The sequence below is a fragment of the Papio anubis genome, chromosome 2 (assembly GCF_008728515.1).
Source record: "Papio anubis isolate 15944 chromosome 2, Panubis1.0, whole genome shotgun sequence".
Classification (NCBI taxonomy): Eukaryota; Metazoa; Chordata; class Mammalia; order Primates; family Cercopithecidae; genus Papio; species Papio anubis.
In genome coordinates, this window is record NC_044977.1 from 98695417 (window position 1) to 98720603 (window position 25187).

Here is a 25187-nt window from a genome sequence, read left to right on the forward strand (position 1 = left end):
GCAGAGACCAGGGTTCTTGTTATGCAGATGAAGCCTCTATGTAGCAGGTTTCAGAGAGAATAGATCGTAAATGTTTCTTATCAGACTTAAAACAGGTGTCAGGTTCTTAGTTAATTCTCTCCAGCATCAGGGAAAAGACCTGGAAAGACAAGGGGATTCGTCACAGAATGTCGATTTCCCCCCGAGAAGAAATAGCGCTGCAAAGCCATTTCAAAATACGTCAAAGAAATATATTTGACTGGGCACAGTGGTTCACTCCTGTAATCCCAGCATTTTGGGAGACCAAGGCGGGTGGATCAACTGAGGTCAGGAGTTCAAGACCAGCTTGGCCAACAGGGTGAAACCCCGTCTCTACTAAAAATTAGTCAGTGTAGTGGCACACGCCTGTAATCCCAGCTACTTGGGAGGCTGAGGCAGGAGAATCACTTGAACCCAGGAGGCGGAGGTTGCAGTGAGCCGAGACTGCGCCACCGCCCTCTAGCCTGTGTGACGGAGTGAGACTCCGTCTCAAAATATATATATGAGTATATATGTATATATATTTTATTTAAGAATATATATGTATATGTGTGTGTGCATATATACATATATGGATAAAATACTTCAATGTCTTTCGGGGCTTGCTGCCATGTTGGTATCTTATTGCTGCAAAAAGTCTGTTTCCTCAGTCTTATGGTCTTTGTTTAATGTTAATGCTGGTCAGCTGTGCCCTGTATTCCAAAGGGAGGAGGGTATAACGAAGCCTGTCCCACCCCATCTTCCCATCATGGCCTGTGTTAGTTCTTCAGGTTAACTTTGGCATGCCTTTGGCCCAGAGGAGGGGTCCACTCAGTTGGTAGGGGGGCTTGGAACTTTTATTTTTAGTTTACACAATCAACTTGGGATCAGAGTGTCTCATCTGTTTCCTCCATCTCCAAAAAGGAAAGTAATTCACAGCCTTCTCTTTTCTAAATGGTGAGGACTCCGGGACCCCTGCTTCTGCGCCGCCGTTGGTTATCCAGACTATGCCACCACGTCCACCTGGGCTCCCAGAAGTCACCAGAAAGAAGAGAATGGAAGGAAACAGTACAGTGGGGACGGGAAGAGAAGAAACGACGACAGCCCAGGACTTCATACTCTAGCCTCAGCACCCATTTAAGATTGAAGAATAGTCCCTCACTGGCTTCGGGCTCTAGCCAATAGGAACTGAGACTCTTAGCCAATCAGCGCTTTGCGTTTTTCCGGCGTTCTGCGTGCAGCCATGGAGATGGAATGAGCAAATCCAAACATAGAGGGGTGGTGGTTACTCTAGCATGTCCCGCCCCAGTCTCTAGCCTGTGGGCTCGTCCAAAGGCCGGGCGTGAAGCCCTTTGGGTGGAGGGAGGGGCTCTCGTGGTCACTCACTTCCGGGTCCCCGCCAACAGGAACGGAAACTGTACAGCCAGTCAGCTTCGTGAGCTTCTTCCGGCGTTCTGTGTGCTGCCCTGGAAACCGTATGGACGAATCCAAACCTGGAGGGGCTCCGCCTCCGTAAGGCTGGTCGGCGCTTCCGCGCGTTCCGCTTTGCTTCACTGCTTTCTCCCCTATTGTTGGGAATGTGGACCTGTCCTGAGGCAGAGGCCGAGATGCGCGCAACCGCGGGAGCAGCCAAGTGGACTCGAGTCTTTTCTTGACTTACCTACCAGGTGCGTGGCAGTGGCGGTTTTAGTAGCCACGAGTCTGGGTTCGTGTCTGCCTAAGCGGTCGCAGAAGAGAGCGCAGGCCTGCGGGGGCGGGGGAGGGTGGAGGCGCCTGTCCGCCCTCTCTCCTTCTGGCCGTTGACCCCCGTGCCCCCTTCACTCCCCTGCTTTGCGCTCTTGTTAAACGAAAAACCGCCCGTTTTTATCCGGGCTTTAGTTAAGGGCACACAGGACGCCTCTTCTAGGAGCTGGGTGCAGCGGGGAGAGAGGGCTCGTGTTTTTCGGCTTGGGAGATGGTGCTTTATGGACGCCACCTCTTAACTCCCCAGAGCGGACCGCGTTTTCACCGCCCTGCAGCGCTTCCTAGGCTCCAGCCGGCCTCGCGAACTGATGCCTACGGACGTGGCGAGGCCGCGAAAGCCGCCGATTCGCCCGCCGCGAGCTGCCTGGGGAGTGGGGTGCGAGTGACTACGTAGCGACCCTGAGTCTGTGATAATTGAGTCTGTGAAGTGCAGCGAGGAGGAACACTTACGGAGTGCTTAGCATGGCGCTCGCCATCCGTTACATCTCAGGCGAAGGTTGATTTGGCCGGCAGTTCGCAGACTTGAGCGCATCCCAGTCACCCCAGGGCGTGTAGTAACACAGAAGGCCAGGCCCTACCGCCGGAGTGTATGATTCCGTAAATCTGGGGCAGGGCCGATAACTTTTTCATTTCTATTAAGTCCCAGGTGATGCTCATGCTTCTGGTAAGGGAATCATGATTGTGCTGAAGGTGGGCACTTGTGCGCTCTTATCACCTGGTCGCTCTCAGCGTTCCTTGAATGTAGGACCTGCCCCCTGACTCTTAAATGCCTCATTTGCACCTCTGCCTTCTGGCTTCTTAGATGCTTAGGTGAACTTGTGAATTAAGAGAGACTTCCCTAGGAGCACTATAGGTTAAGAGACTAAACTGTGGTTTCTCGGAAAGCATACTCGGGTGAGAAAACCATGAAGAAACGTAAGGAAGTGATGACTACGAAAGTCAGGGAGTGGTTACTTGTGGGTATCAGGAGGGTTGGTGATTGAGATAGGTTCACGGAGGGGCTTCTTATGTGGCTGGCAAAGTCCTATTTCCTGATCCTGGATGGTGATTAGAAGGGTGTCCCTCTTTCATAATTCATTAAACTATATTTTGTGGAGTTTTCTGTATTTGTGTTTTATTTTACAACTAAGAGGTTAAAGATTTAAAAATGAATATTAGGAAGTCTGTACTGGGGAACGTCTTTGGACTGAGTTAAAGAATCTTAAAGTCATGGAATTTCAACGATTAATAAGTTATTGAAAAATAACTTAGTGCCAGGAGCGGTGGCTCATACCTGTAATCCTAGCACTTTGGAAGCCAGGGACAGGCGGATCACTTGAGGCCAGGAGTTCTAGACCAGCCTGGGCAATATAGCGAAACCCCATATCTACCAGAAACACAAAAAATTAGCTGGGTGTGGTGGCGTGCCAGAGGCTGAGGTAGCTACTCTGGAGGCTGAGGCACGAGAATCATTTGAACCCTGGAGGTGGAGGTTGCAGTGAGCCTAGATCTTGCTCCTGCACTCCAGCCTGGGCCACGGAGTGAGACCCTGTCCAAAAAAAAAAGATAGAAAATCACCTGATCCAATTCTTATTTTACTCTAAGGAAACTAAGCCCTAGAGAGGAGAAATGTTTGAAAGTAACAAACCACCCTAAGCAGATTTATAGCTAATGTGTTTTGTTAATTTCAGATGGAAATTGTCCAGATATGACTTGATGGTCAGATGTGACTAAAGTAAAGGTTAAGGAAATGAATTTGGCTTAAATCAAATTCAAAATTTCAGGATTGGCTGGGCGGTGGCTTGTACCTGTAATTCCACAATTTTGGGAGTCTGAGGCAGGAGGATTGCTTGAGCCCAGGGGTTCAAGACTTAGCCTTCCTTAAAACAAACAAACAAACACAAAAAAAACCAAGATTGTACTTCATTTTTTCACCTGTAGCCTCAAACCTTATTTTCAAGAACTCAGTTATACATACCTTATGAAAACTTATTTTATCATCTTATCCTGATATATCCTAATGTAGACAATTTCTGAACACTTAATGTTTCTGATTATATTTTTTCTGTCTTAATAACTTCCCATCTTAGCATACTGTCAGTTTAATCTTATTTTGGTTATAATACATACCATGTAGCTGCTGGTGGCACGTGCCTGTAGTCCCAGCTACTTGGGAGGCTGAGGCCTCACAGGCGTGCACCACCATGCCAGGCTTTTTGTATTTGTGTAGAGTCCGGATCTCATCATGTTGCCCAGGCTGGTCTTGAACTCTTGGCCTCAGACAATCCTGCCTCCACCTCCAAAAGTGTTGGGATTACATTGAAAAATAACTTACTGGCAGGCGCGGTGGCTCATACCTATAATCCTAGCACTTTGGAAGGCCGAGACAGGTGGATCACTTTAGGCCAAGAGTTCTAGACCAGCCTGGGCAACATAGCAAGACCCCATATCTACCAAAAACACAAAAAATTAGCTGGGTGTGGTAGGATTTCATTCTTTTTAATGAATGCGTTTTAGAACGAAGAGGAATATAAAAAGGACTTACGGAAACTGTCATGAAAAGAAAGATACTAACCAGTGCCTTTTTGTTTTTAACTAATTAATTTTTTTTTTTTTTTTTTTTTGAGATGGTGTCTCTGTCACCCAGGCTGAAGTGCAGTGGCACAGTTGGCTCATTGCAACCTCCGCCTCCTGGGTTCAAGCCATTCCCTTGCCTCAGCCTCCCGAGTAGCTGGGACTGCAGGTGCACGCCACCATGCCTGGCTAATTTCCTGTATTTTTAGTAGAGATGGGGTTTCACTGTGTTAGCCAGGATGGTCTTGATCTCCTGACCTCAGGTGATCCACCCGCCTCGGCCTCCCAAAGTGCTGTGATTACAGGTGTGAGCCACTGCACCTGGCCTAATTTTTCTATTTTTAGTAGAGATGGGGTTTCGTCATGTTGCCCAGGCTAGTCTTGAACTCCTGACTTCAGGTGATCTACCTGCCTTGGCCTCCCAAAGTGCTGGGATTACAGGTGTGAGCCATCGCACCCCGCCCATAAATAAAAGTTTTAATGGAACTCAGCCATATCCATCCATTTGCTTATTGTCTCTGGTTGCTTTTCTAGTTCAAGAGCAAAGGTGAGTAGCTGTGACAGAAACCATAAAGTGTAAAACCTAAAATTTTTACCCCCTAACATTTTATAGAAAAAAATTTTCCTCTCCTAGGATAGAACAATCTTGGATTTTTTTTTGATCTGTAAAATGAGTTTTCTTAATTTTTTTTTTTTGAGACAGAGTTTCACTCTTGTCGCCCAGGCTGGAGTGCAATGGTGCAATCTCAGTTCACTGCAACCTCCCTCCGCCTTCCAGGTTCAAGCAATTCTCTTGCCTCACCCTCTTGAGTAGCTGGGATTACAGGTGTGTGCAACCATTCCTGGATAATTTTTTTTTTAAATATATTTTTAGTAGAGATGGGGTTTCACCATGTTGGCCAGCTGGGTCCCGAACTTGTGACCTCAGGTGATCCGCCGGACTCGACTTCCCAAAGTGCTGGGATTACAGGCTTGAGCCACCACATCCAGCCAATATATTCACCAGTTTTGTTATTAATTTTTTGAAGTCTTAAAAAATTTTTAATTGTGGTAAAATACACATAAAATTTACCATCTTAACCCTTTTTAAGGGTACAAGTTTAGTAGAGGTTAAGAACAGTTACATTGTTGTGCACCAGTCTCTAAAACTTCGTTTTTGCAAAAGCAAAATATATTACATTTTGCTTATCCATGTTTCAGTGGACACAAGTTGCTTCCATGTTTTAACTACTGTGAATAATGCAGCTGTGAATATGTGGGGTACAAATATCTCTGAGACCCTGCTTTTAATTATTTAATATACCCATATTGAGGTATGATCTACCAGTAATTGTATGTATTTGAGGTATACAAAGTTTTTTTTTTTTTGAGACAGGGGCTCACTTTGTTGCCCAGGCTGGAGTGCAGTGGTGAGATCTTGGCTCACTGCATCCTCTGCCTCTTCAAGCTATCCTCCTGCCTTAGCCTCCCAAATAACTGGGACTACATGCACAGGCTACCACTGCTGGCTAATTTTTTAAAATTTTAAAATATTGTGTAGAGATGATGTGTCGCCATGTTTCCCAGGTTGGTCTCAAACTCCTGGCCTCAACTGAACCTCCCTCCTTGGCCAAAGTGGTGGAATTACAGGCATGAGCCATTGAGTTCAGCCCAATGTGCTTTTTACATTTTTTTCTTTCTTTTTTTTTTCTCTGAGACATGGTCTCACTCTGTTGCCTAGGCTGGAGTACCATGATGCAATTGTGGCTCACTGCAGCCTCAATCTCCTGGGCTCAAGCAATTCTTCTGCCTTGACCTCCCAAAGGGGTGAGATTATAGGTGCAAGCCACCGTGCCTGGCCAATGTGCTGTTTTGATATGTAGATATATTGTGAGTTTCTGGAAAGTTTAATATCGTCTAACATATCTTTCCAAAGAGATGCCAGGTTATGAAAGATGGATTTGTTTTTTTTGAGTGGTGCTCTGTCTTCCAGGCTGGAGTGCAGTGGCACCATCTCAGCTCACTGCCACCTCTGCCTCCTGGGTTCAAGCAATTCTCCTACCTCAGCCTCCTGAGTAGCTGGGATTACAACCTTGTGCCACCGTGCCTGGCTAATTTTTATATTTTTAGTAGAGATAGGGTTTTGCCATATTGGTCAGGCTGGTCTCAAACTCCTGACCTCAGGTGATCAGCTCACCTCGGCCTCCCAAAGTGCTGGGATTACAGGCGTGAGCCACTGTATTCAGACTGAAAGAATGATTTTAATGAATTACTTAGATTAACTTCTCATATATTGTTTAATACTCTAATTCCACTTTAACTGAAATTCTAAATAAGATGTCTGATAAGCGATTACATCAAGTCCTTATTTACTTATGAAAATTAAAGGGTTATGTTGGCCAAGAAAACGAACTCATTTAACTTCTTATACCTTAGGTGAAGGTTGAAGTCCTTGGTTAAACCAACAACAACAAACATCTTGATTTAGAGCAGGGGTTGGCAAACTTTTTTTTTAATGAAGAGACAAATAGTAAATATTTTAGGGCTTGTGCAGGCTGTAGAGTCTCTGTCACAACCACTCAACTCTGTCATAGGCAATATATAGCAGTTTGAAAGCAGCCATAAGCAATATATAAATGAATGGGTGTGGCTATGTTCCAATTAAACTTTATTTACAAAAGTAGGCAGCATGCCCAATTTGGCCTACGAGCCAGTAGTATTAATGGTATTTGGATTGACTCCTTCGGCCTCTAGGGATTACATGGACTTATCATTCCATATTTGTTTATACTGTATTTTCACTTGTTTTCTCTTTTGCTTCTCATAATTGATAAGGTTTAGGTAGGGCATATGCTTCTCTTTTGCTTCTCATAATTTATAAGGTTTAGGTGGGGCATACCAGTCAAGACTGGCAGAGGGTCTCGACTGCAGGTTGTCCAGGTTCTTGGCGTTTTGAACAAAGAATTGAACAAAATGCCCAGCAAAGCAAAGAAAGAATGAAGCAACAAAAGAATGAAAACAGGGATTTATTGAAAAGGAAAGTACACTCCACAGTGTGGGAGATGCCTGAGCAGCACTGGAAGTCCGGGATACGGATACCCAGTCCAAATACTCCCTAGAAGTTTCCCATTGGCCTTTTCATGCTCACCTCCCGTAAATCAGTGGTGGCCTGCAATCGGTCTGATTGGTTGCCATCAGCCAATTTCATTGATTCCATTTCATTCATTGATTCCATTCTCTGCAGCCAGTTAGATGCTAAGGTGAAGTTACAAAGTTGCAAACCAAGACTCCGCCCCAATCACTCTGATTGGTTGCGATCAGTTAATTTCCCATCTGCTGCATAGAAAAGGTAGGGGGTTTGCAAAGGGAATAGCCTGTGGTCCTTTTGTTACTTAGGCGTGGAAAGTTAGGGTTTTCCTTTCAATTTTGTTATAAGAAGTCAGTGTGAAACAGCCTTAGGTTCCCTGCCTCTACACCCTATTCTGCCTCACATATTATCCCATTGTGCAGATGTTGTTTTCCATTGTACCAGGTTTCCATTGTAACTGAGAAAGTAAGATACGAGATGTTGGGTAAAATCTAATTCATACCTGGATTTTGTTACTCTTGTTCGAAATAGCTGTTATTTTCACATTTTTTTTTTTCTGTGAAGGTTTTATTGACAGAGGGTAGGGGGCCTCAGTCCTTCTTGGCAGCCACTTTCCTCTTGACGGGCAGGACGTTGCTTAGCTCTTATCTATTCATCTTGGTGCAGATGTGTCCCCCACTCTTTTCTTGATGAACTTGAGGGCCATTTGGCCTTGGAGACCTTGAGCAACTCCATGGCACGCCGGCTCGTAGGGAGCAAAGCCATATACCTTTGGGATGATGTCCCGCACAAACTCGGTGTGCTTAGTCTGTTGCCCACTTTGGCGGTGGCTGGGCTAGGCTTGCTCCCATTTTTGGTCACCCTGTGGCCGTAGCTCAGAGCCATGGCTGCCGCTCTCCAATGGTGGCCGTGGCGGAAGGGCCGGCCGCATGGAATGTCGGGATATCTACCCACCCTAGAGGCATGGGCGGCCACTGTGTTTTAAAAAGATCTTGTTGATGGGAACTTGAATATTGGTTTGTGAATTTTTTTTTTTTTTTTTTTTTTTTTTTGAGACGGAGTCTCTCTCTGTCGCCTTGGTTGGAGTGCAGTCCTGGGTTCAAGCGATTCTCCTGCCTCAGCCTCCCGCGTAGCTGGGATTACAGGCGCGCATCACCACGCCTGGCCAAGTTTTGTGTTTTTAGTAGAGACAAGGTTTCACCATGTTGGCCAGGCTGGTCTCGAACTCCTGACCTCAGGTGATCCCTCTGCCGCGGCCTCCCAAAGTGCTGGGATTACAGGCGTGAGCCACTGCGCCAGCTGTGAAATTTTATTTATTTGCTCCGTAGCTTCGTTCATCCTGCAAAAACATTAGCACTAGTATTTAACATTTGTAGGTGAATTTTCTGAATTTGTCGAATTGCTAGATTTTTTTACACATAAAATATCCTGGGCTAATTATCCTAGCCTAATTATTATGCAACTAGCTTGCATTTATCAATGTCATTTTTGTTTACTTTTTAGGAGCTAGAGATGCTATTATTCTACTGTATGTGAGAAATCGGCCCAGAGATGGAAAACTTTATTCTGTATGAAGAGATTGGAAGAGGAAGCAAGACTGTTGTCTATAAAGGGCGACGGAAGGGAACAATCAATTTTGTAGCCATTCTTTGTACTGAGAAGTGCAAAAGGCCTGAAATAACCAACTGGGTAAGTCAGTGTATTTACATTGGCATGGGGAAATAGAGAGCCATGATGGGTAGAAGGGGATAGCATTTTCACAGTAGGCATTAAATTTGATATATCAAACACCACATTTTCAGTCCGGAATGGGTGACCTTCTATCTATTCAGGGCCACCAGTCCTGAATAATGAGTAATAAACATATCCAAGTAATGACTAACTTAATTTTCTTTTTTGTTTCTTTTTTTTGGTGGGGGGTATAAATCAGGGAAACTATACTCTTTTTTTTTTTTTTTTTTTTTCCTTCCCTTAGAAACAGGGTCTGTCTGACTCTGTTGCCCAGACTGGAGTGCACTGGGCTTACTGCAGCCTCGATCTCCTGGGCTCAAATGATCCTCCCACCTCAGCCTCCAGAGTAGCTGGGACTACAGGCACATACCACCACACCTGGCTAATTTTTTGTATTTTTCATAGAGTCGGGGTTTGGCTATGTTGCCCAGGCTGGTCTTGAACTCCTGAGCTCAAGTAATCTGCCTGCCTCAGCCTCCCAAAGTGTTGGGATTTCAGGCAGGAGCCAATGAGCCCAGCCTGGAAACGATATTGTATATTAGGTAATTTACTTTTTGAATTTGGTGTATTTAGGAAACAAGCAGGTTCCCCCCTACCTCTGCAATTTACTGTCAAGGAAGGACACTGGGTGAGAGTGACTTGGGTTGGAAATAGCTGTGTCACTTTATAGCCTAGGCTTCTTGGACCATACCTAACTTAAAAAAAAATATTGTGGGCTGGGCGCGGTGGCTCACGCCTGTAATCCCAGTACTTTGAGAGGCCAAGGCGGGCGGATCACGAGGTCAGTAGTTCAATACCAACCTGACCAACATGGTGAAACCCCGTTTCTACTAAAAATACAAAAATTAGCCGGGCATGGTAGTGCGCGCCTGTAATTCCAGCTACTCAGGAAGCTGAGGCAGGAGAATTGCTTGAACCCGGGAGGTGGAGGTTGCAGTGAGCCGAGATCACGCCATTGCACTCCAACCTGGGCGACAGAGTTGGACTCCATCTCAAAAAAAAAAAAAAATCTATATATATTTATATATAATCTATATAAATATATATAATATATAACATAAATATTTTATTTATATGTTATAATATATAATCTATATTATTTTATTTATATATTATAATATGTTATATATATTATATACATAACATATATAAATAAAATAATAATTGGTATTATTTTTACCAATATATTGGTAAAATACAATATAACAAAGTTTGTACCTTAGTGATTTTTAATTGTACAGTTTAGGGATACTAAGTACATTCATATTGCTGTGCAACTATCACCTCCATCTATCCCCATAACTCTTTTCATCTTGTAAAACTGAAGCTCTGTACCCATTAAACTGTAATTCTTCATTTCTCCTTCTCCAGCTTTTGGCAACTATCATTCTACTTTTTGTTTCTGTGGTTTTGACTACTCTATGTAAATGGTATCATACAGCATTTTTCTTTTTTGTGTCTGACTTATTTCACTTAGTGTAATGTCCTCAAGGTTTATCCACGTTGAAGCATGTGTCAGAATTTCCTCCTTTTTAAGGCTGAACCATATTTCATTGTACATATATGAAGTTCATTTTGCTTATCTATTTATGTAACAGTGGACACAAGTTGCTTCCATGTTTTAATTATTGTGAACAATGGTGCTATGAAATGTGGATACAAATATCTTTTTGATATCTTGCTTTCTTTTGTGTGTATACTCAGAAGTGGAATTGCTGGTGCTATGGTAATTCTATTTTTAATTATTTGAAGACTTGCCATACTGTGTTCCTCAGCAGCTCTGCCATCTTTACCTTCCAGCCCATCAGTGTACAAGGGTTCAGTTTCTCTGCATCCTTCTCAGTACTTTTTTTTCTTTTTTTTGACAGTAACCATCCTAATGGGTGTGAGGTGGTATCTCATTATTGTTGTGATTTGCATTTCCCTAATGACTAGTGATGCTCAGCAGCATCTTTTCATGTGCTTGTTGACAATTTTATATCTTCTTTGGAGAAATGTCTATTCTTTTTGTCCATTTCCACAAGTCCTTTGCCCATTCTCTAATCTGGTTGTTTATTTTCTTGCTAAGTTTTATGACTTCTCTATATATTCTAGATATTAATCTGTTATCAGATATATGATATGCAAATATATTTTCTTATTCCATAAGTTGCCTTTTCACTTTGTTGATAGTGCCTTTTGTTGTACTAAAGTTTAAAATTTTTGCAGTCACATTTGTCTTTTTTTTGTTATCTGTGTCTTTGATGTCTTATCCAAATATCCAAAAATCATCGCCAAGCCCAGTGTCATGAAGCTTTTGTCCTATTTGTTGTTCTGAGAGTTATGTATTTTTACCTCAGTGATATTTGACTCATTTTGAGTTAAGTTTTGTATGTGGTGTTCCGTAAATGTCTCAGTTTGTTTGGCCTGCTAAAACAAAATACCTTGGACTGGATAGCTTTTAAATAACAGAAATTTATTGGTCACAGTTCTTGGGACTGGGAAGTCCAGGATTAAGGTGCCAGCAGTTTTGGTGTCTGGTAAGGGCTTGCTCTTTTTCTCAAAGATGGTGCCTTCTATGTGTTCCCACATGGCAGAAGAGGAAAACAGGCCCCCTTAAGGTTCTATTCTAAGGGCACTAATTTTATTTATGAGGGCAGAGCCCTCATGACCTAATCATCTCCTAAAGGTTCCACCTCCTAATATACCACCACAATGGGCATTAGGTTTCAATGTGAATTTTAGAGGGACACATTCAGGCCACAACAGTAAAGGTCCAACTTCTCTCTTTTACGTGTGGATATCCAGTTTTCCGGGTACCATTTGTTGAAAAGACTGCCCTTTCTCCATTGAATAGTTTTGGAATACTTGTTGAAAGTCATTTGACCGTGTGTGAGGGTTTATTTCTGGGCTTCTTATTCTATACTGTTGGTCTATATGTCCGTCTTTATGCCAGTACTATACTGTTTTTATTATTGTAGCTTTGTAGTACGTTTTGGAATCAGGAAGTGTGTGTTCTCCAGCTTTGTTTTTGTTTTTTCTTTTAAGATTGTTTTGGCCATTTGACATACCTTGAGATTCTATATTAATTTTTGAATAGATTTTTTCTAGTGCCACAAAAAAAGTTGTTGGGATTTTGATAAGAATTGCATTGAATGCATAGATTGCTTTGGGTAGATTGATTTTGGGTAGTATTTGAATGTCAATTATTAATATCTGAATATTGCCTTCTAATTCATAAACACGTGATATTTTCCCACTTATTTATGTCTTTTTTTTTTTTTTTTTTTGAGATGGAGTCTCCCTCTATCCCATAGGCTGCAATGCAGCGGCACAGTCTCGGCTTACTGCAAGCTCCGCCTCCTGGGTTCACGCCATTCTCCTGCCTCAGCCTCCAGAGAAGCTGGGACTACAAGTGCCTGCCACCACGCCCAGCCAATTTTTTGTATTTTCAGTAGAGACGGGGTTTCACTGTGTTAGCCAGGATGGTCTCAATCTGCTGACCTCATGATCTGCCCGCCTCAGCCTCCCAAAGTGCTGGGATTACAGGCGTGAGCCACCATGCCCAGCCTATTTATGTCTTTTAAAATTTTCTTTCAGAAGTGTTTTATAGTTTTTGTTGTGTAAGCCTTTCTACCCATTTGGTTAATTCCTATGTGTCTTATTCTTTTTGCTGCTATTATAAATGGAGTTGTTTTCTTAATTTCCTTTATCGATTGTACATTTGTTAATGTATAGAAATTTCCCCTGGGCATGGTGGCTCACACCTGTAATCCCAGCATTTTGAGAGACTGAGGCAGGTGGATTGCTTGAGCTCAGGAGTTCCAGACCAGCCTAGGCAACATGGTGAAAATGTGTCTCTGCAAAAGATACAAAAATTAGCCAGGAGTGGGCCAGGCGTGGTGGGTCCCACCTGTAAGCCCAGCACTTTTGGAGGCCGAGGTGGGCGGATCACTTGAGGCCAGGAGTTCAAGACCAGCCTGGCCAACATGGTGAAACCCTGTCTCTATTAAAAATACAAAAAAATCAGCCGGGTGTGGTGGCACATGTCTGTAGTCGCAGCTACTTGTGAGGCTGAGGCAGGAGAATCACTTGAACTCAGGAGGTGGGGGTTGCAGTGAGCCAAGATTGCACCACTGCACTCCAGCCTGGGCAACAGGGCGAGACTCTGTCTCAAAAATTAGCCGGGGATGGTGGCATGCACCTGAGGTCCCAGCTACTTGGGAAGCTGAAGTGGGAGGATTGCTTGAGCCTGGGTGGCAGGGGTCACAGTGAGCCATGATTGTGCCACTGCACTCCAACCTGAGTGACGGACTGAGACCCTGTCTCCAAAAAAAAAAAAAAATAAATAAATAAATAAATAAATAGAGTTTTGCCAGTACCTGCATCAATCAAACCTCATCAGACTGTGCCAGGTGTGGTGGCTCCTGCCTATAATCCCGCCACTTTGAGAGATCAAGGTGGGTAGATCACTTGAGCCCAGAAGTTCAGGACCAGCCTGGGCAACATGGTGAAACCTTGTCTCTAGAAAAAATAGAAAAATTAGCCAGGCATTGTGGTACGTGCCTGTAGTCTCACCTACTTGGGAGACTGAGACAGGAGGATTGCTTCAGCCCTGGAGGTGGAGGTTGCAGTGAGTCGCGATCATGCCACTGCACTCTCGCCTGGGCGACAGAGACACTGTCTCAAAAAAAAAGGCAGATGTGGTGGCTCATGCCTGTAATCCCATCACTTTGGGAAGCCGAGGGGAGCAGATCACCTGAGGTCAGGAGTTTGAGACCAGCCTGGCCAACAAGGTGAGACCCCGTCTCTACTAAAAATACAAAAATTAGCTGGGTATGGTGGTGGGCATCTGTAATCCCAGCTACTTGGGAGGCTGAGGCAGGAGAATCGTGTGAACCTGGAAGGCAGAGGTTGCAGTGAGCTGAGATCATGCCATTGTGCTCCAGCCTGGGCAACAAGAGTGAAACGCCATCTCAAAAAAAAAAAGAAAAAGAAATTCCGCTAATCTTTTGAGTGTTGGACCTGGACTTTGTATTTTACTTTGCAAAATTTGTTTTTGTTTTGACAGTTTATTTTATGGAAACTTCAGGGTTTTTTTTTTTTTTTTTTTTTGACAAAGTCTCAGTCTGTCACCCAGGCAGGAGTTCAGTGGCGTGATCTTGGCGCACTGCAATCTCTGCCTCCCAGGTTCAAACGATTCTCCTGCCTCAGCCTCCCAAGTAGCTGCGATTTCAGGTGCCTGCCACCACGCCTGGCTAATTTTTTTGTATTTTTAGTAGAGACGGGATTTCACTATGTTGGCCAGGCTGCTCTCGAACTCCTGACCTCAGGTGATTTGCCCGCCTCGGCCTCCCAAAGTGCTGGGATTACAGGCATGAGCCACCACACCTGGCCTTAGGGTTTTTTACATATAAAATCAATCATACCGTCTGCAAACAGAGTTGATTTTACTTTTTCCTTTCCAATTTGGATGCCTTTTTTTTTTTTATCTTGTGTAATTGCTCTGGCTAGGACTTTTTATACCATTTTGACTAGAAGTGGAGAAAGCAGACATTCTTGCCTACTTCTTTATGTTAGAAGAAAAGCTTTACTCTTTCACCATTGACTATGTTGTTTACTTTGGCTTTTTCATATATGACTTTTATTATGTTGAGATAGTTTCCTTCTATTCTAGCTTGTGGAGTTTTTTTTTTTTTTTTTTTTAAAAAAAGGTTTTTGAATTTTGCCAAGTGCATTTTCTATATTAATTGAGATGATCATACTTTTTTTCCCCCCTTCATAATGTGGTATATTACATTTTCATATGTTCGACCATCTTTGTTTTCCAGGAATAAACCCACTTGGTTACAGTGCATAATCCTTTTAATATACTGCTGAATTCAATTTGCTTGTATTTTGTTGACATATGTAGCTTTCACTAAGATAGTAGGATATTTAGTATAGTGCCTGCCACTTAATAAACACTCTTTCTTTTTTTTTGAGACAGAGTCCAGACTCTGTCGTCCAGGCTGGAGTGCAGTGGTGTGATCTTGGCTCACTGCAACCTCTGCCTCCCCTGTGCAAGCGATTCTCCTGCCCCAGCCTCCTGAGTAGCTGGGATTACAGGTGCACACTACCATGCCCAGTGAATCTTTGTATTTTTATTAGAGACGGGGTTTCACTATGTTGGCCAGGCTGCCATCAAACTCCTGACCTCAAGTGATCTGCCCACCTCAGCCTCCTGAAATGCTGGGATGATAGGTGGGAGTCACTGTGCCTGGCTTAAATATTCTTTCATGATGTCTGTTATGTCATAGTTACCACTGGAACAAGAAATACATAGAGAATGTGTAGATGGAGAGGGAAATACCCAGAACTGGAAGAGAGTTGAGAAGAGGGATGTGGGGTCATGTGTGGGAAAGAAGGATGAGGGCAGTTTCAGCATGTGCAAGAGTTTTAATGGATATAGAAAGGCCACTGTTTTCTGTCTGCCTTATTCCTGATTTATAGAGGCTGGGGAAGCCTCTCTCTTTCTCAAGATCCATTCACTCGCTTCAACAACAAAAGCGTATTGTTGAGTGTCTGCTGTGTTAGAGGGCGAAATGATCGGTCAGAGGCAGATCCTGTACTTCTGAGCTAGATAGTAGCTCAGCTAGATAGGTGAGATAGAGGAATCAAGGCATGTATGAACACTCCATTCAAATGGTTGTCCAAGTCGCTGCTTTTTAGGGGTCTTAGCTCTTGGAAACTCCTGTGTCCCATACCTTGCAGAAGCATTTCTACTCTTTTCCTTTGCAGAAGTTCATCATATGCTACCATTTATTGAGTATATCTAATATGTTCCAGCCACTGTGCTGGGTGCATTCACTTCTCACAATTGCCTATGATGTCAGTATTATCCTGATCTACAGTTGGTTCAGATCTGTCGGATCATGGTACCTATGCCCCTTCTCCAGTTGAGGAGGCCAGCAGGGTAGGCCAAGAAAAAAATTACATATAAGGAAGAGTTTGACTTCATGGCCTTTTTTCTCCTCTTCTCCATATAGCATTTACCATCATGCTTCCCACTGGCTGTTCTCAGTTGTCGCTTTGAGAGTCCTCCTCAGTACTTTCCCTTGCTTTGGACCTTTTCATAACCACACTTTCAGGTGTCATAATTTACCTGTCTCTTGTTCCTTCATTTTAGGACCCTGCTGGATGATGTGTCTAGCTAATGTAACAAATTCATTTTCCTTGAAGTATCATCCCCTTCTGTGATCACATTTTGATAGCATTTTGGAATCTGTCAAAGGCTTAATTCAGGGGAATGGATAATAGGGAATATTCAAAGACTGCAGTAGGGCCACTGTGGGAGAAATTTTCAGACAAGAAGCTTTGTGATACTTTTTAGGCTTATCAGGATCCAGAACAAATGCCACCATCTTCTGTAAAACTTATCCCAATTAAATCACTTGTTCCTTTGACTGCAACAGGGAAACCTGATCACAACAGAGAAACTATCTCAATGGATTCGAGAATACAACTTGTGACACACACTACAAATGCTGGCCATAAGGGTGGATAGCACAACCCCAGGGAAAATTTCGCTACCATGGTAAACTGATGCCTTTCCAAGTAGAACAAGTACTATTGGGAAATGTACTGGATTCCAAGAGAATGAGGAATATCTAGTACAGGCATTAGTGTAATTCCGGGATCTTTGAGGTCTTAGGCACACCTGAATAGTGTAGTGTATAGTTCAATGACTTTTAACAAATGTATGCAAATCATGTAACATCCAAATCAAGAAATAGTCTGTCTATTCCTCCAGAAAGTGCTTCCTGACCTCTCCAGATGTCATCTTCAACACTGCCCCCAGCACTGTTCTTACTTCTATCATTGTAGATTATTTTGCCTATTCTTGAACCTCAAGTAAATGGGTTCCTGTGGTGTGTACTTTTTTGTGTCACACTTCTTTTCCTTAAGATGTTATTGAGATTCACCTGTGTTACTGCAAGTATTGTAGTTATTCCTTTATTACTAAAATGTATTCCATTTTGAGTGAATCTTTTTACTGAAGTATATACATACAGGAAAGCAAAATTGTATGCTTAAATTTTCATAAAACAAATACACCAGTGAAACCAGCACATAATCAAGAAATAACATGAGCAGTATTTTAGATGCCCTTCCTGCCCCCGCCACTCTCTTTCTTCCCACCCAAGGGTAATCATGATCTTGACTTCTAACTCCACTGATTAATTTTGCTGGTTTTGACTTTCTATGAATGAAGAGTCTGAATACATGTGTAGAGTACAGATGATTGTTTTTGGTCGTGGATTGGGTGTGAGGTGTGAAAGAGAAGTCAATGATTATCCTAGGGTTTTGGCCTACATGACTGGAAGGATGGTGATAACACTGAGGGAAAAAAGACTAGGAAAACAATGGATTCGGGCATTTTAATTTTGGGTGCCCATTGGAAGACATTGGGTATTTGAGTCTGCAGTTTAGGGGGTTGATCAGGGTGGAGATGTAAATTTAAGGAAGACATCTGGAAATGGGCACAAAGTACTTTCTGGAGGGATGGAAATGTTGTGTATCTTTATGTGTCAAAATTATATGTCATCAGCATAAGACATTAGGCCAATGTGAGGGAAGATAGAAGAGGACTCAGGACCTTCACTGTAACATTTAGCAAGTGTGAGGAGAAGGAGGACCCAGCAAAGGAGAGTGAAAGGGAGCATCCAGTGAGAGAGGAGGGGAGCTGGAGAGTGTGGGTAACTCTGGATTGGTTTGCTTATCACCCATTCTGGCATGTTCTCCTGTTCTGCAGGCTCTGGGGAGCTACAAACTGCAATTCCCTGACTCTTTGCAGCCAGAGTTCTAGGTGGGATTGTGATTAAATTAATTAGATGCAGTAGAAGGACACTTGGATTCCAAACTGATGTAAGTGGTAAAGGCCCCAAGGCATCCATTTGCCAGCACATCTTGAGGCAGAGGCAGTATGGTTTGGATGTGGTGGCTTCCTACTGGTGGCAGAGGCAGCACTTTGGTGCTGACAGCTGTGATAGCTGTGATGGCAGAGTCTTGATTCCTTAATGTTCTGATGGAGATAGGAGCTCCTCTGGTGGCTCAGTTTTATGGTGTGGTTTGGGAACTCTTTCCAGAAATTGAGCCTAGATTCTGTTTCAGGAACTTTCCATCATTAATTCTGGAATTATCTAGGCCCCTCATAAGTCCTTTTGTTAGCCAGAATAGATTCTGTTCTCTGTAACTAAAAATATTGGCCAAATCATGGGATGTTATAGAGGTCAAATAAAGACAGTAGTATACGGTGATGAGATAAACCACTTGTGTGAGATGCTGCTAATAAGGTGAGAACTGAGGATTTGGCAATGGAGAGGCCACTGATAACCTTGAAGAGAGTGGTTTCAGAAAGTGGTGGGGATGAAAGCTGGAATTAGAATATGTTTACGGGGGAGCAAGCTGGGCTTAGTGGCTCGTTCCTGTAATCCTGGTGTTTTGGGAGGCTGAGGTGGGAGGATTGCTTGAGGCCAGGAGTTTGAGACCAGCCGGGGCAACATAGCAAGACCCTATCTCTACAAAAATAAATAAGTACACTTCTTATAAAAAGAGGGACTGAAGGTAGAGGCCATCCTTAAGGAGTTTTGCTGTATCAAGGAGCAGAGAAATGGGATGATAACTGGATGGAGACAGGAGGTTGAGATGGAAAGAGTTATCAGGAGTTACCTCTGACTCCTGAGATCTGAAATGACATGTTTTTTTTTTTTTTTTCCTTTTTTTTTTTGAGACAGGATCTCACTCTGTCATCCAGACTGGAGTATAGTGGCATGATTTCAGCTCACTGCAACCTCCACCTCCTGGGTTCAGGCAATTCTCCTGCCTCATCCTCCTGTGAAATTACATGTATTAAAACAGGTGGTTTATTTTCTCTCATGTAAAGGAAACTGCACTTGCAAACTGATTCTACCATGTCATCAATTCCCTGTCATTCTTCTCTCCTATCCTTATTTAACTTGGCTTATGTGCAAGGCCATTTCACAGTTGCTGGATGGCCATGTCGCTTTAGTTACCATGTCAGCTTTCCAGGGAGGAAGGGGAAGAAAGGAGGTGCCACGGGGTTACCTTGAATAAACCCCATTAAGTGTTTTCCAGGAAACCGGAGCTACTGACCCTGTTAACATCTTGTTGGTGTCCCCTGTCTGGGCAGGAGCGGGAGAAATCTTTTTCTGGACAGGCACAAGGCTGTTTTTGTCATATAGGAATTCTGTTATTAAAGATTTAGGTAAGCAACTAGCAGCTTTTCCATAAAGATAATAATTGCAACATGTTTGTATGCTGATGGAAATGGTCTATTAGCAATGGAAAAATACTCAGCATAATGTGGAGAGCAGAAAGTAATATAAGTGAAGTTTGAGAGGGGTTGGGATCATATATACAAGGGGAGGCTTTGACTTTTGGAAGGAGCATGGGTAACTGAGAGGAGGCAGGGTATGGCACAAGATGCAAGTTGGTAGACTCCACGCCAGGAGCCTGAGAAAGTTTTCTTCTGTTTGGTTCTACCTTCCTTGAAATAAGCAAAGTCATCAGTTAGGAGGTAGGAAGGAGAGGAAAGAAGAGGTGTGAATGGTCACTTGAAGAGCAGGTTGTCTTGGGCCATTTGAGATTTGTGATCATACATTTAAAGTAAATCAGGCAGCACCGTTTGTTTCTGCTTTACATGCTTGAGGAGCTTCTGCTTTACCTGCTTGAGTAGCTGCAGAGTATGTGGAGGGTTGGTTGAGTTTAACCAGAATTGGAATGCTCGTGGGAGCAAGCTGGAAAGTGTGTGTATATTGTCACAGGCTAGGATGTGTGAAAGAGATTTTGTTGGTAATGCAGTTTTTAGTAAAAGTCTAGCAACACCATCTAATAAAAATATAATGGGGGCCACAAATCTAATTTTGAATTTTTTAGTAGCCACATTGAAAAATGAAAAACAAATGGGTGAAATTAACTTTGGTAATGTATTTCTTTCTTTCTTTCTTTTTTTTTTTTTTTTTGAGACAGAGTCTTGCAGCGGTACCATCTCGGCTCACTGCAAGCTCCGCCTCCTGGGTTCATGCCATTCTCCTGCCTCAGCCTCCTGAGTAGCTGGGACTACAGGCGCCCGCCACCACGCCCGGCTAATTTTTTGTATTTTTAGTAGAGATGGAGTTTCACTGTGTTAGCCAGGATGGTCTCGATCTCCTGACCTTGTGATCCACCCACCTCAGCCTCCCAAAGTGCTGGGATTACAGACGTGAGCCATCGCGCCCAGCCTAACTTTGGTAATATATTTCTAAAACGAGTGTACACAATGTACGATCATTTCAACATATAATTGGTAAAAACTATTTATTTTTTTATTTATTTGAGATGAAGTCTTGCTCTCCCACCCAGGCTGGAGTGCAGTGGTGCGATCTAGGCTTTCTGCAACCTCTGCCTTCTGGGTTCAAGTGATTCTCCTGCCTCAGCCTCCTAAGTTCCTGGAACTTCAGACATGTACCACCATGCCCGCCTAATTTTTGTATTTTTTGTAGAGATAGGATTTCACCATGTTGGCCAGGCTGGTCTCAAACTCCTGACCTCATGTGATCTGCCCGCCTCGGCCTCCCAAAGTGTTGGGTTTACAGTCGTGAGCCACTGCACCTGGCCGGTAAAAACTATTATTGAGATATTGTTTATTATTTTTTGGTATGAAGTCTTCAGAATACTGTGTGTATTTCACATCTGTAGCACATCCCAGTTCAGACAAGCCACTTTTTGAGTTCTGAGTAGCCCTGTGTGGCACATTGCTCCCACATTGAACGCTGTAGGTCTGTGGAGTAACCATGGATAGATAGGTGGTTGAGGTGAAGGTGGAGGGCAAGACTTTGAGAGGCAGTTTGGCCCAGCATTTAGAAGAGTGGGCATGGGGCGTATGTTGAATGATGAGGCGTGCTGGAAGGAAGTGCTGGGGCCCAGATTCTGTTGGTGATTCTGTTGTAATTGCCATGTCCCCTTTATTTTTCATCAGGACCCCCCCCCTTCCTGTGCCTGAATCAGTGGGAGTCCTTAAACATGGACACCAGGTGGTCTTCCTTATTCTTTGGTGGCCTTATTAGTTTTGCAGTTTCTTTCCCTCCCTCCCTCCCTCCCTCCCTCCCTCCCCTCCTTCCTTCCTTCCTTCCTTCCTTCCTTCCTTCCTTCCTTCCTTCCTTCCTTCCTTCTTCCTTCTTTCTTTCTCTGTCACTCAGGCTGGGTGCAGTGATGTGATCACGGCTCACTGCGCCTTGACTGCCCGGGCTCAAGGGATCCTCCTGCCTCAGCCTCCCTAGTAGCTGGGACCACAAGCATGTGCCACCATGCCTGGCTAAGTTTTTCATTTTAGTTTTGTAGTTTCTTGCAAGTTGCTCCTTAAATTTTCTCTTGGTCACTCTGCTTTCTGTTTTTTAACTCCTCTGTCTTCTAAGTTATGTGGATCCATTTTCCTCTAATTGTGCTACAGTATGAGCCCACCTAGTTGTTCACAGAGTGTTTCATTTTTAAAATGGGGAGCTCTGTATATATGGGCTCATCTGTTTGTGTTAAGTGGTAGTGGAGTTTGGATGTAACTTTAAAAAAAAGTTTATTTATTTATTTTTTAAAGCTGAGCACAGTGACTCATACCTGTAATCCCAGCACTCTGGGAGGCTGAGGTGGGAGGATTGGTTGAATCCAGGAGTTCAAGACCAACTGGGGCAACAAAGTGAGACCTTGTGTATGCAAAAAATCAAAAAAGTCAACCGAATGTAGTGGTGCAACTATGGTCCCCACTACTCTGGAGGCTAAGGGAGGAGGAGGATCCCTTGAGCCCAATAGATGAAGGCTACAGTGAGCCATGATTGTGCCACTGTGTTCCAGCCTGGGTATAGAGTGAGACCTTGTTTCAAAAAAAAAAAAAAAAAAAAGGACAGGATTGAAAGCACTTTGTTAGTTGTCAGCAATTTTGGATCTTGATGGTTTGCTAGTAATGCACACATTTTTGTGGTTTTATTTTTCGTATTTAGTGGAATTTTAAAAGGAGAAAGCAAAACCTCCAGAACAACTTAGTATTTTTTAACAGATAGGCTTTTGCATGTTTATTATTTGTTTTTTATGCACGAGTATTCTTATGATCTGACAGAAATGTACATTTTTAAGATCAGTGTGCTTATTGTAAAGATACCTTTTACCATAGGGTGAATTGATGACACTAGGATTCATCTAGGATGTTTCTTTTTTTTTTTTTTTAAATACTTATCGAACAGAAAATAAGTAAGAATGTTTCTATTTTTTTTTTTTTTTTGGAGTTGGGGTCTTGCTGTCTTGCCCAGGCTGGAGTGCAGTGGTGCAACACAGTTCACTGCAGCCTTGAACTCCTGGGCTCCAGCTATCCTGCCTCAGTGTCCTGAGTAGCTGGGACTACAGGTATGCATCACCATGCCTGGCTAATTAAAAAAAAATTTTTAGTGGAGATGAGGTCTTGCTATATTGCTCAGGCTTGTGTTAAAACTGTTACTGAAACACCAGGGGTTTGGTCTAGGTCCTGCTGTTTTCCACACAGAAAACCAATCACTGAGATGACACCTATTGCCAGGGAAGAAGGCTTTAATCAGGTGCTGCTGCCAAGGAGATGGGAGCTCAGTCTCAAAAACCAATCTCCTTGACTGACTAAAATTAGGGGTTCATATAACAGGAAAGAAACATAGCAATGTGTGGGAAAACAGACCTTTGGAGGTGAAAGGAAGCAATCATGATGAATCAGGGGCCTGGCGCCTCATGTCTGGGTATGGTGATCTGGTGAGCTTCAGTTCCTTGATACTTTTTGAGAGGTTTGGGGGGGGGTCCTTTCCTGAGGAAGCAGTTCAAATAAAACAGATGTAAGTTTCAAGCTTTAAGACTAGAAGGGTCAATTTCTATGTTTATATATATGTTTATATATATAAAACTGTGGCACTTGTCCCCAACTTTTTTTTTGACACCAGGGACTGGTTTTGTGGAAGACAGTTTTTTCATGGGGTGGGGATTGTTTCGGGATGAAACTGTTCCACCTCAGATCATCAGGCATTAGATTCTCATAAGGAGTGGGCAGCCTGGATCCCTCCCATGCGCAGTTCACAATAGTGTTTGCACTTCTGTGAGAATCTAATGCTGCTACTGATCTGACAGGAGACAAGCTCAAGAAGTAATGCTTGCTTGCTGACTGTTCACCTGCTGCTGTCTGGCCTGGTTCCTAACAGGCCATGGGACCTGGACCGGTCCACGGCCCAGGAGTTGGGGACCCCTGGCTCAAGTGATCCTCCTGCCTTGGCCTCCTAAAGTGTTGGGATTACAGGCATGAGCCACCTACTGGACTAGGAATTGGGTTTTTTTTTTTTTTTTTTTTTTTGAGTACAGAGTCTTGCCTGTTACCTAGACTGGGGCATGGCGCAATCTTGGCTCACTGCAAGCTCTGCCTCCCTGGGTTCACACCATTCTCTCTGCTTCCAGCCTCCTGGAGGGAGCTGGGATTGCACAGCCTGCCACCATGCCAGGCTAATTTTTTTATTTTAGTAGAGACAGGGTTCTACCTCCATGTTAGTCAGGATGGTCTGAATCTCCTGACCTTTGTGATCTGCCCGCTTTGGCCTCCCAAAGTGCTGGAATTACAGGCGTGAACCACCACACCTGGCCAGACCAGGAATATATATATATATTTTTATTATACTTTAAGTTCTAGGGTATATGTGCATAATGTGCAGGTTTGTTGTTACATGTATACTCTTGTGCCATGTTGGTGTGCTGCACCCATCAACTCACAGCACCCATCAACCCCTGCTGTCATTTACATCAGGTATAACTCCCAATGCAATCCTCCCTCCCCTCCCCTCCCCATAATAGGCCCTGTGTGTGATGTTCCTTCCCAAGTCCAAGTGATTCTCATTGTTCAGTTCCCACCTATGAGTGAGAACATGTGTTTGGTTTTCTGTTCTTTAAGTGAGTAGTTTTACAGAATGATGAGCTCCAGTTGCATCCATGTCCCTGCTGAAAGGACACAAACTCATCCTTTTTATGGCTGCATAGTATTCCATGGTGTATATGTGCCACATTTTCTTAATCCAGTCTGTCACTGATGGACATTTGGGTTGATTCCAAGTCTTTACATTGTGAATAAAGGCAGTAAACATAATGGTGCATGTGTCTTTATAGCAGCATGATTTATAACTTTTGGGTATATACCTGTAATGGGATGGTTGGTCATATGGTACATCTAGTTCTAGATCCTTTGAGGAATCAGCTTATACTGTTTTCCATATAATGGCTGAACTATTACAGTCCCACCAACAGTGTAAAAGTGTCTTATTTCCACATCCTCTCCAGCACCTGTTGTTTCCCTGACTTTTAATGACTGCCATTCCCAACTGGTGTGAGATGGTATATCATTGTGGTTTTGATTTGCATTTGATGCACAGTGATGATGAATATTTTTCATGTGTTTGTTGGCTGTATGAATGTCTCTTTGAGAACTGTCTGTTCATATCCTTTGCCCACTTTTGATGGGGTTGTTTGTTTTTTCTTGTAAATTTGTTTGAGTTCTTTGTAGGTTCTCCTGGATATTAGCCCTTTGTCTAATGAGTAGATTGCAAAATTTCTACCATTCTGTAGGTTGCCTTTCACTCTGATGGTAGTTTCTTTTGCTGTGCAGAAGCTCTTTAGTTTAATGAGATCCCATTTGTCAATTTTGCCTTCTTTGTTGCCATTGCTTTTGTGTTTTAGACATGAAGTCCTTGCCCATGCCTATGTCCTTGAATGGTATTACCTAGGTTTTCTTCTAGAGTTTTTATGGTATTAGGGTCTAACATTTAAGTCTCTAATCCATCTTGAATTAATTTTCATATAAGGAGTAAGGAAAGGATCCAGTTTCAGCTTTCTACTTCATGGCTCGGCCAATTTTCCCTGCAATTCATTTATTAAATAGGGAATCTTTTCCCCAGTTCTTGTTTTTCTCTAGGTTTATCAAAGATCAGATGGCTGTAGATGTGTGGTATTATTTCTGAGGACTCTGTTCTGTTCCATTGGTCTATATCTCTGTTCTTTGGTACCAGTACCATGCTGTTTTGCTACTGTAGCCTTG

General features: G+C 43.2%; 1 protein-coding gene across 9 annotated transcripts in view; it reads left to right on the plus strand.

The window, feature by feature from the left end:
- Positions 1-843: 843 nt before the first annotated feature.
- The window catches only part of ULK4 (unc-51 like kinase 4), a 793903-nt gene continuing 769559 nt past the window's right edge, over positions 844-25187 (plus strand). For 8 of the 9 annotated variants that reach the window (XR_001899874.3, XM_017955554.2, XM_021933668.2 and 5 more), the window contains exons 1-2: positions 844-1664; positions 8864-9049. Coding sequence is in view for 7 of the 9 variants with exons in the window: in XM_017955554.2 (XP_017811043.2) it covers positions 8912-9049 (138 nt within the window). In the remaining 2 variants the exon portion in view is untranslated. Of the gene's footprint in view, positions 1665-8360; positions 8377-8863; positions 9050-25187 lie in introns of those variants that run through there. The other variant, XM_021933664.2, reaches the window with a different exon arrangement.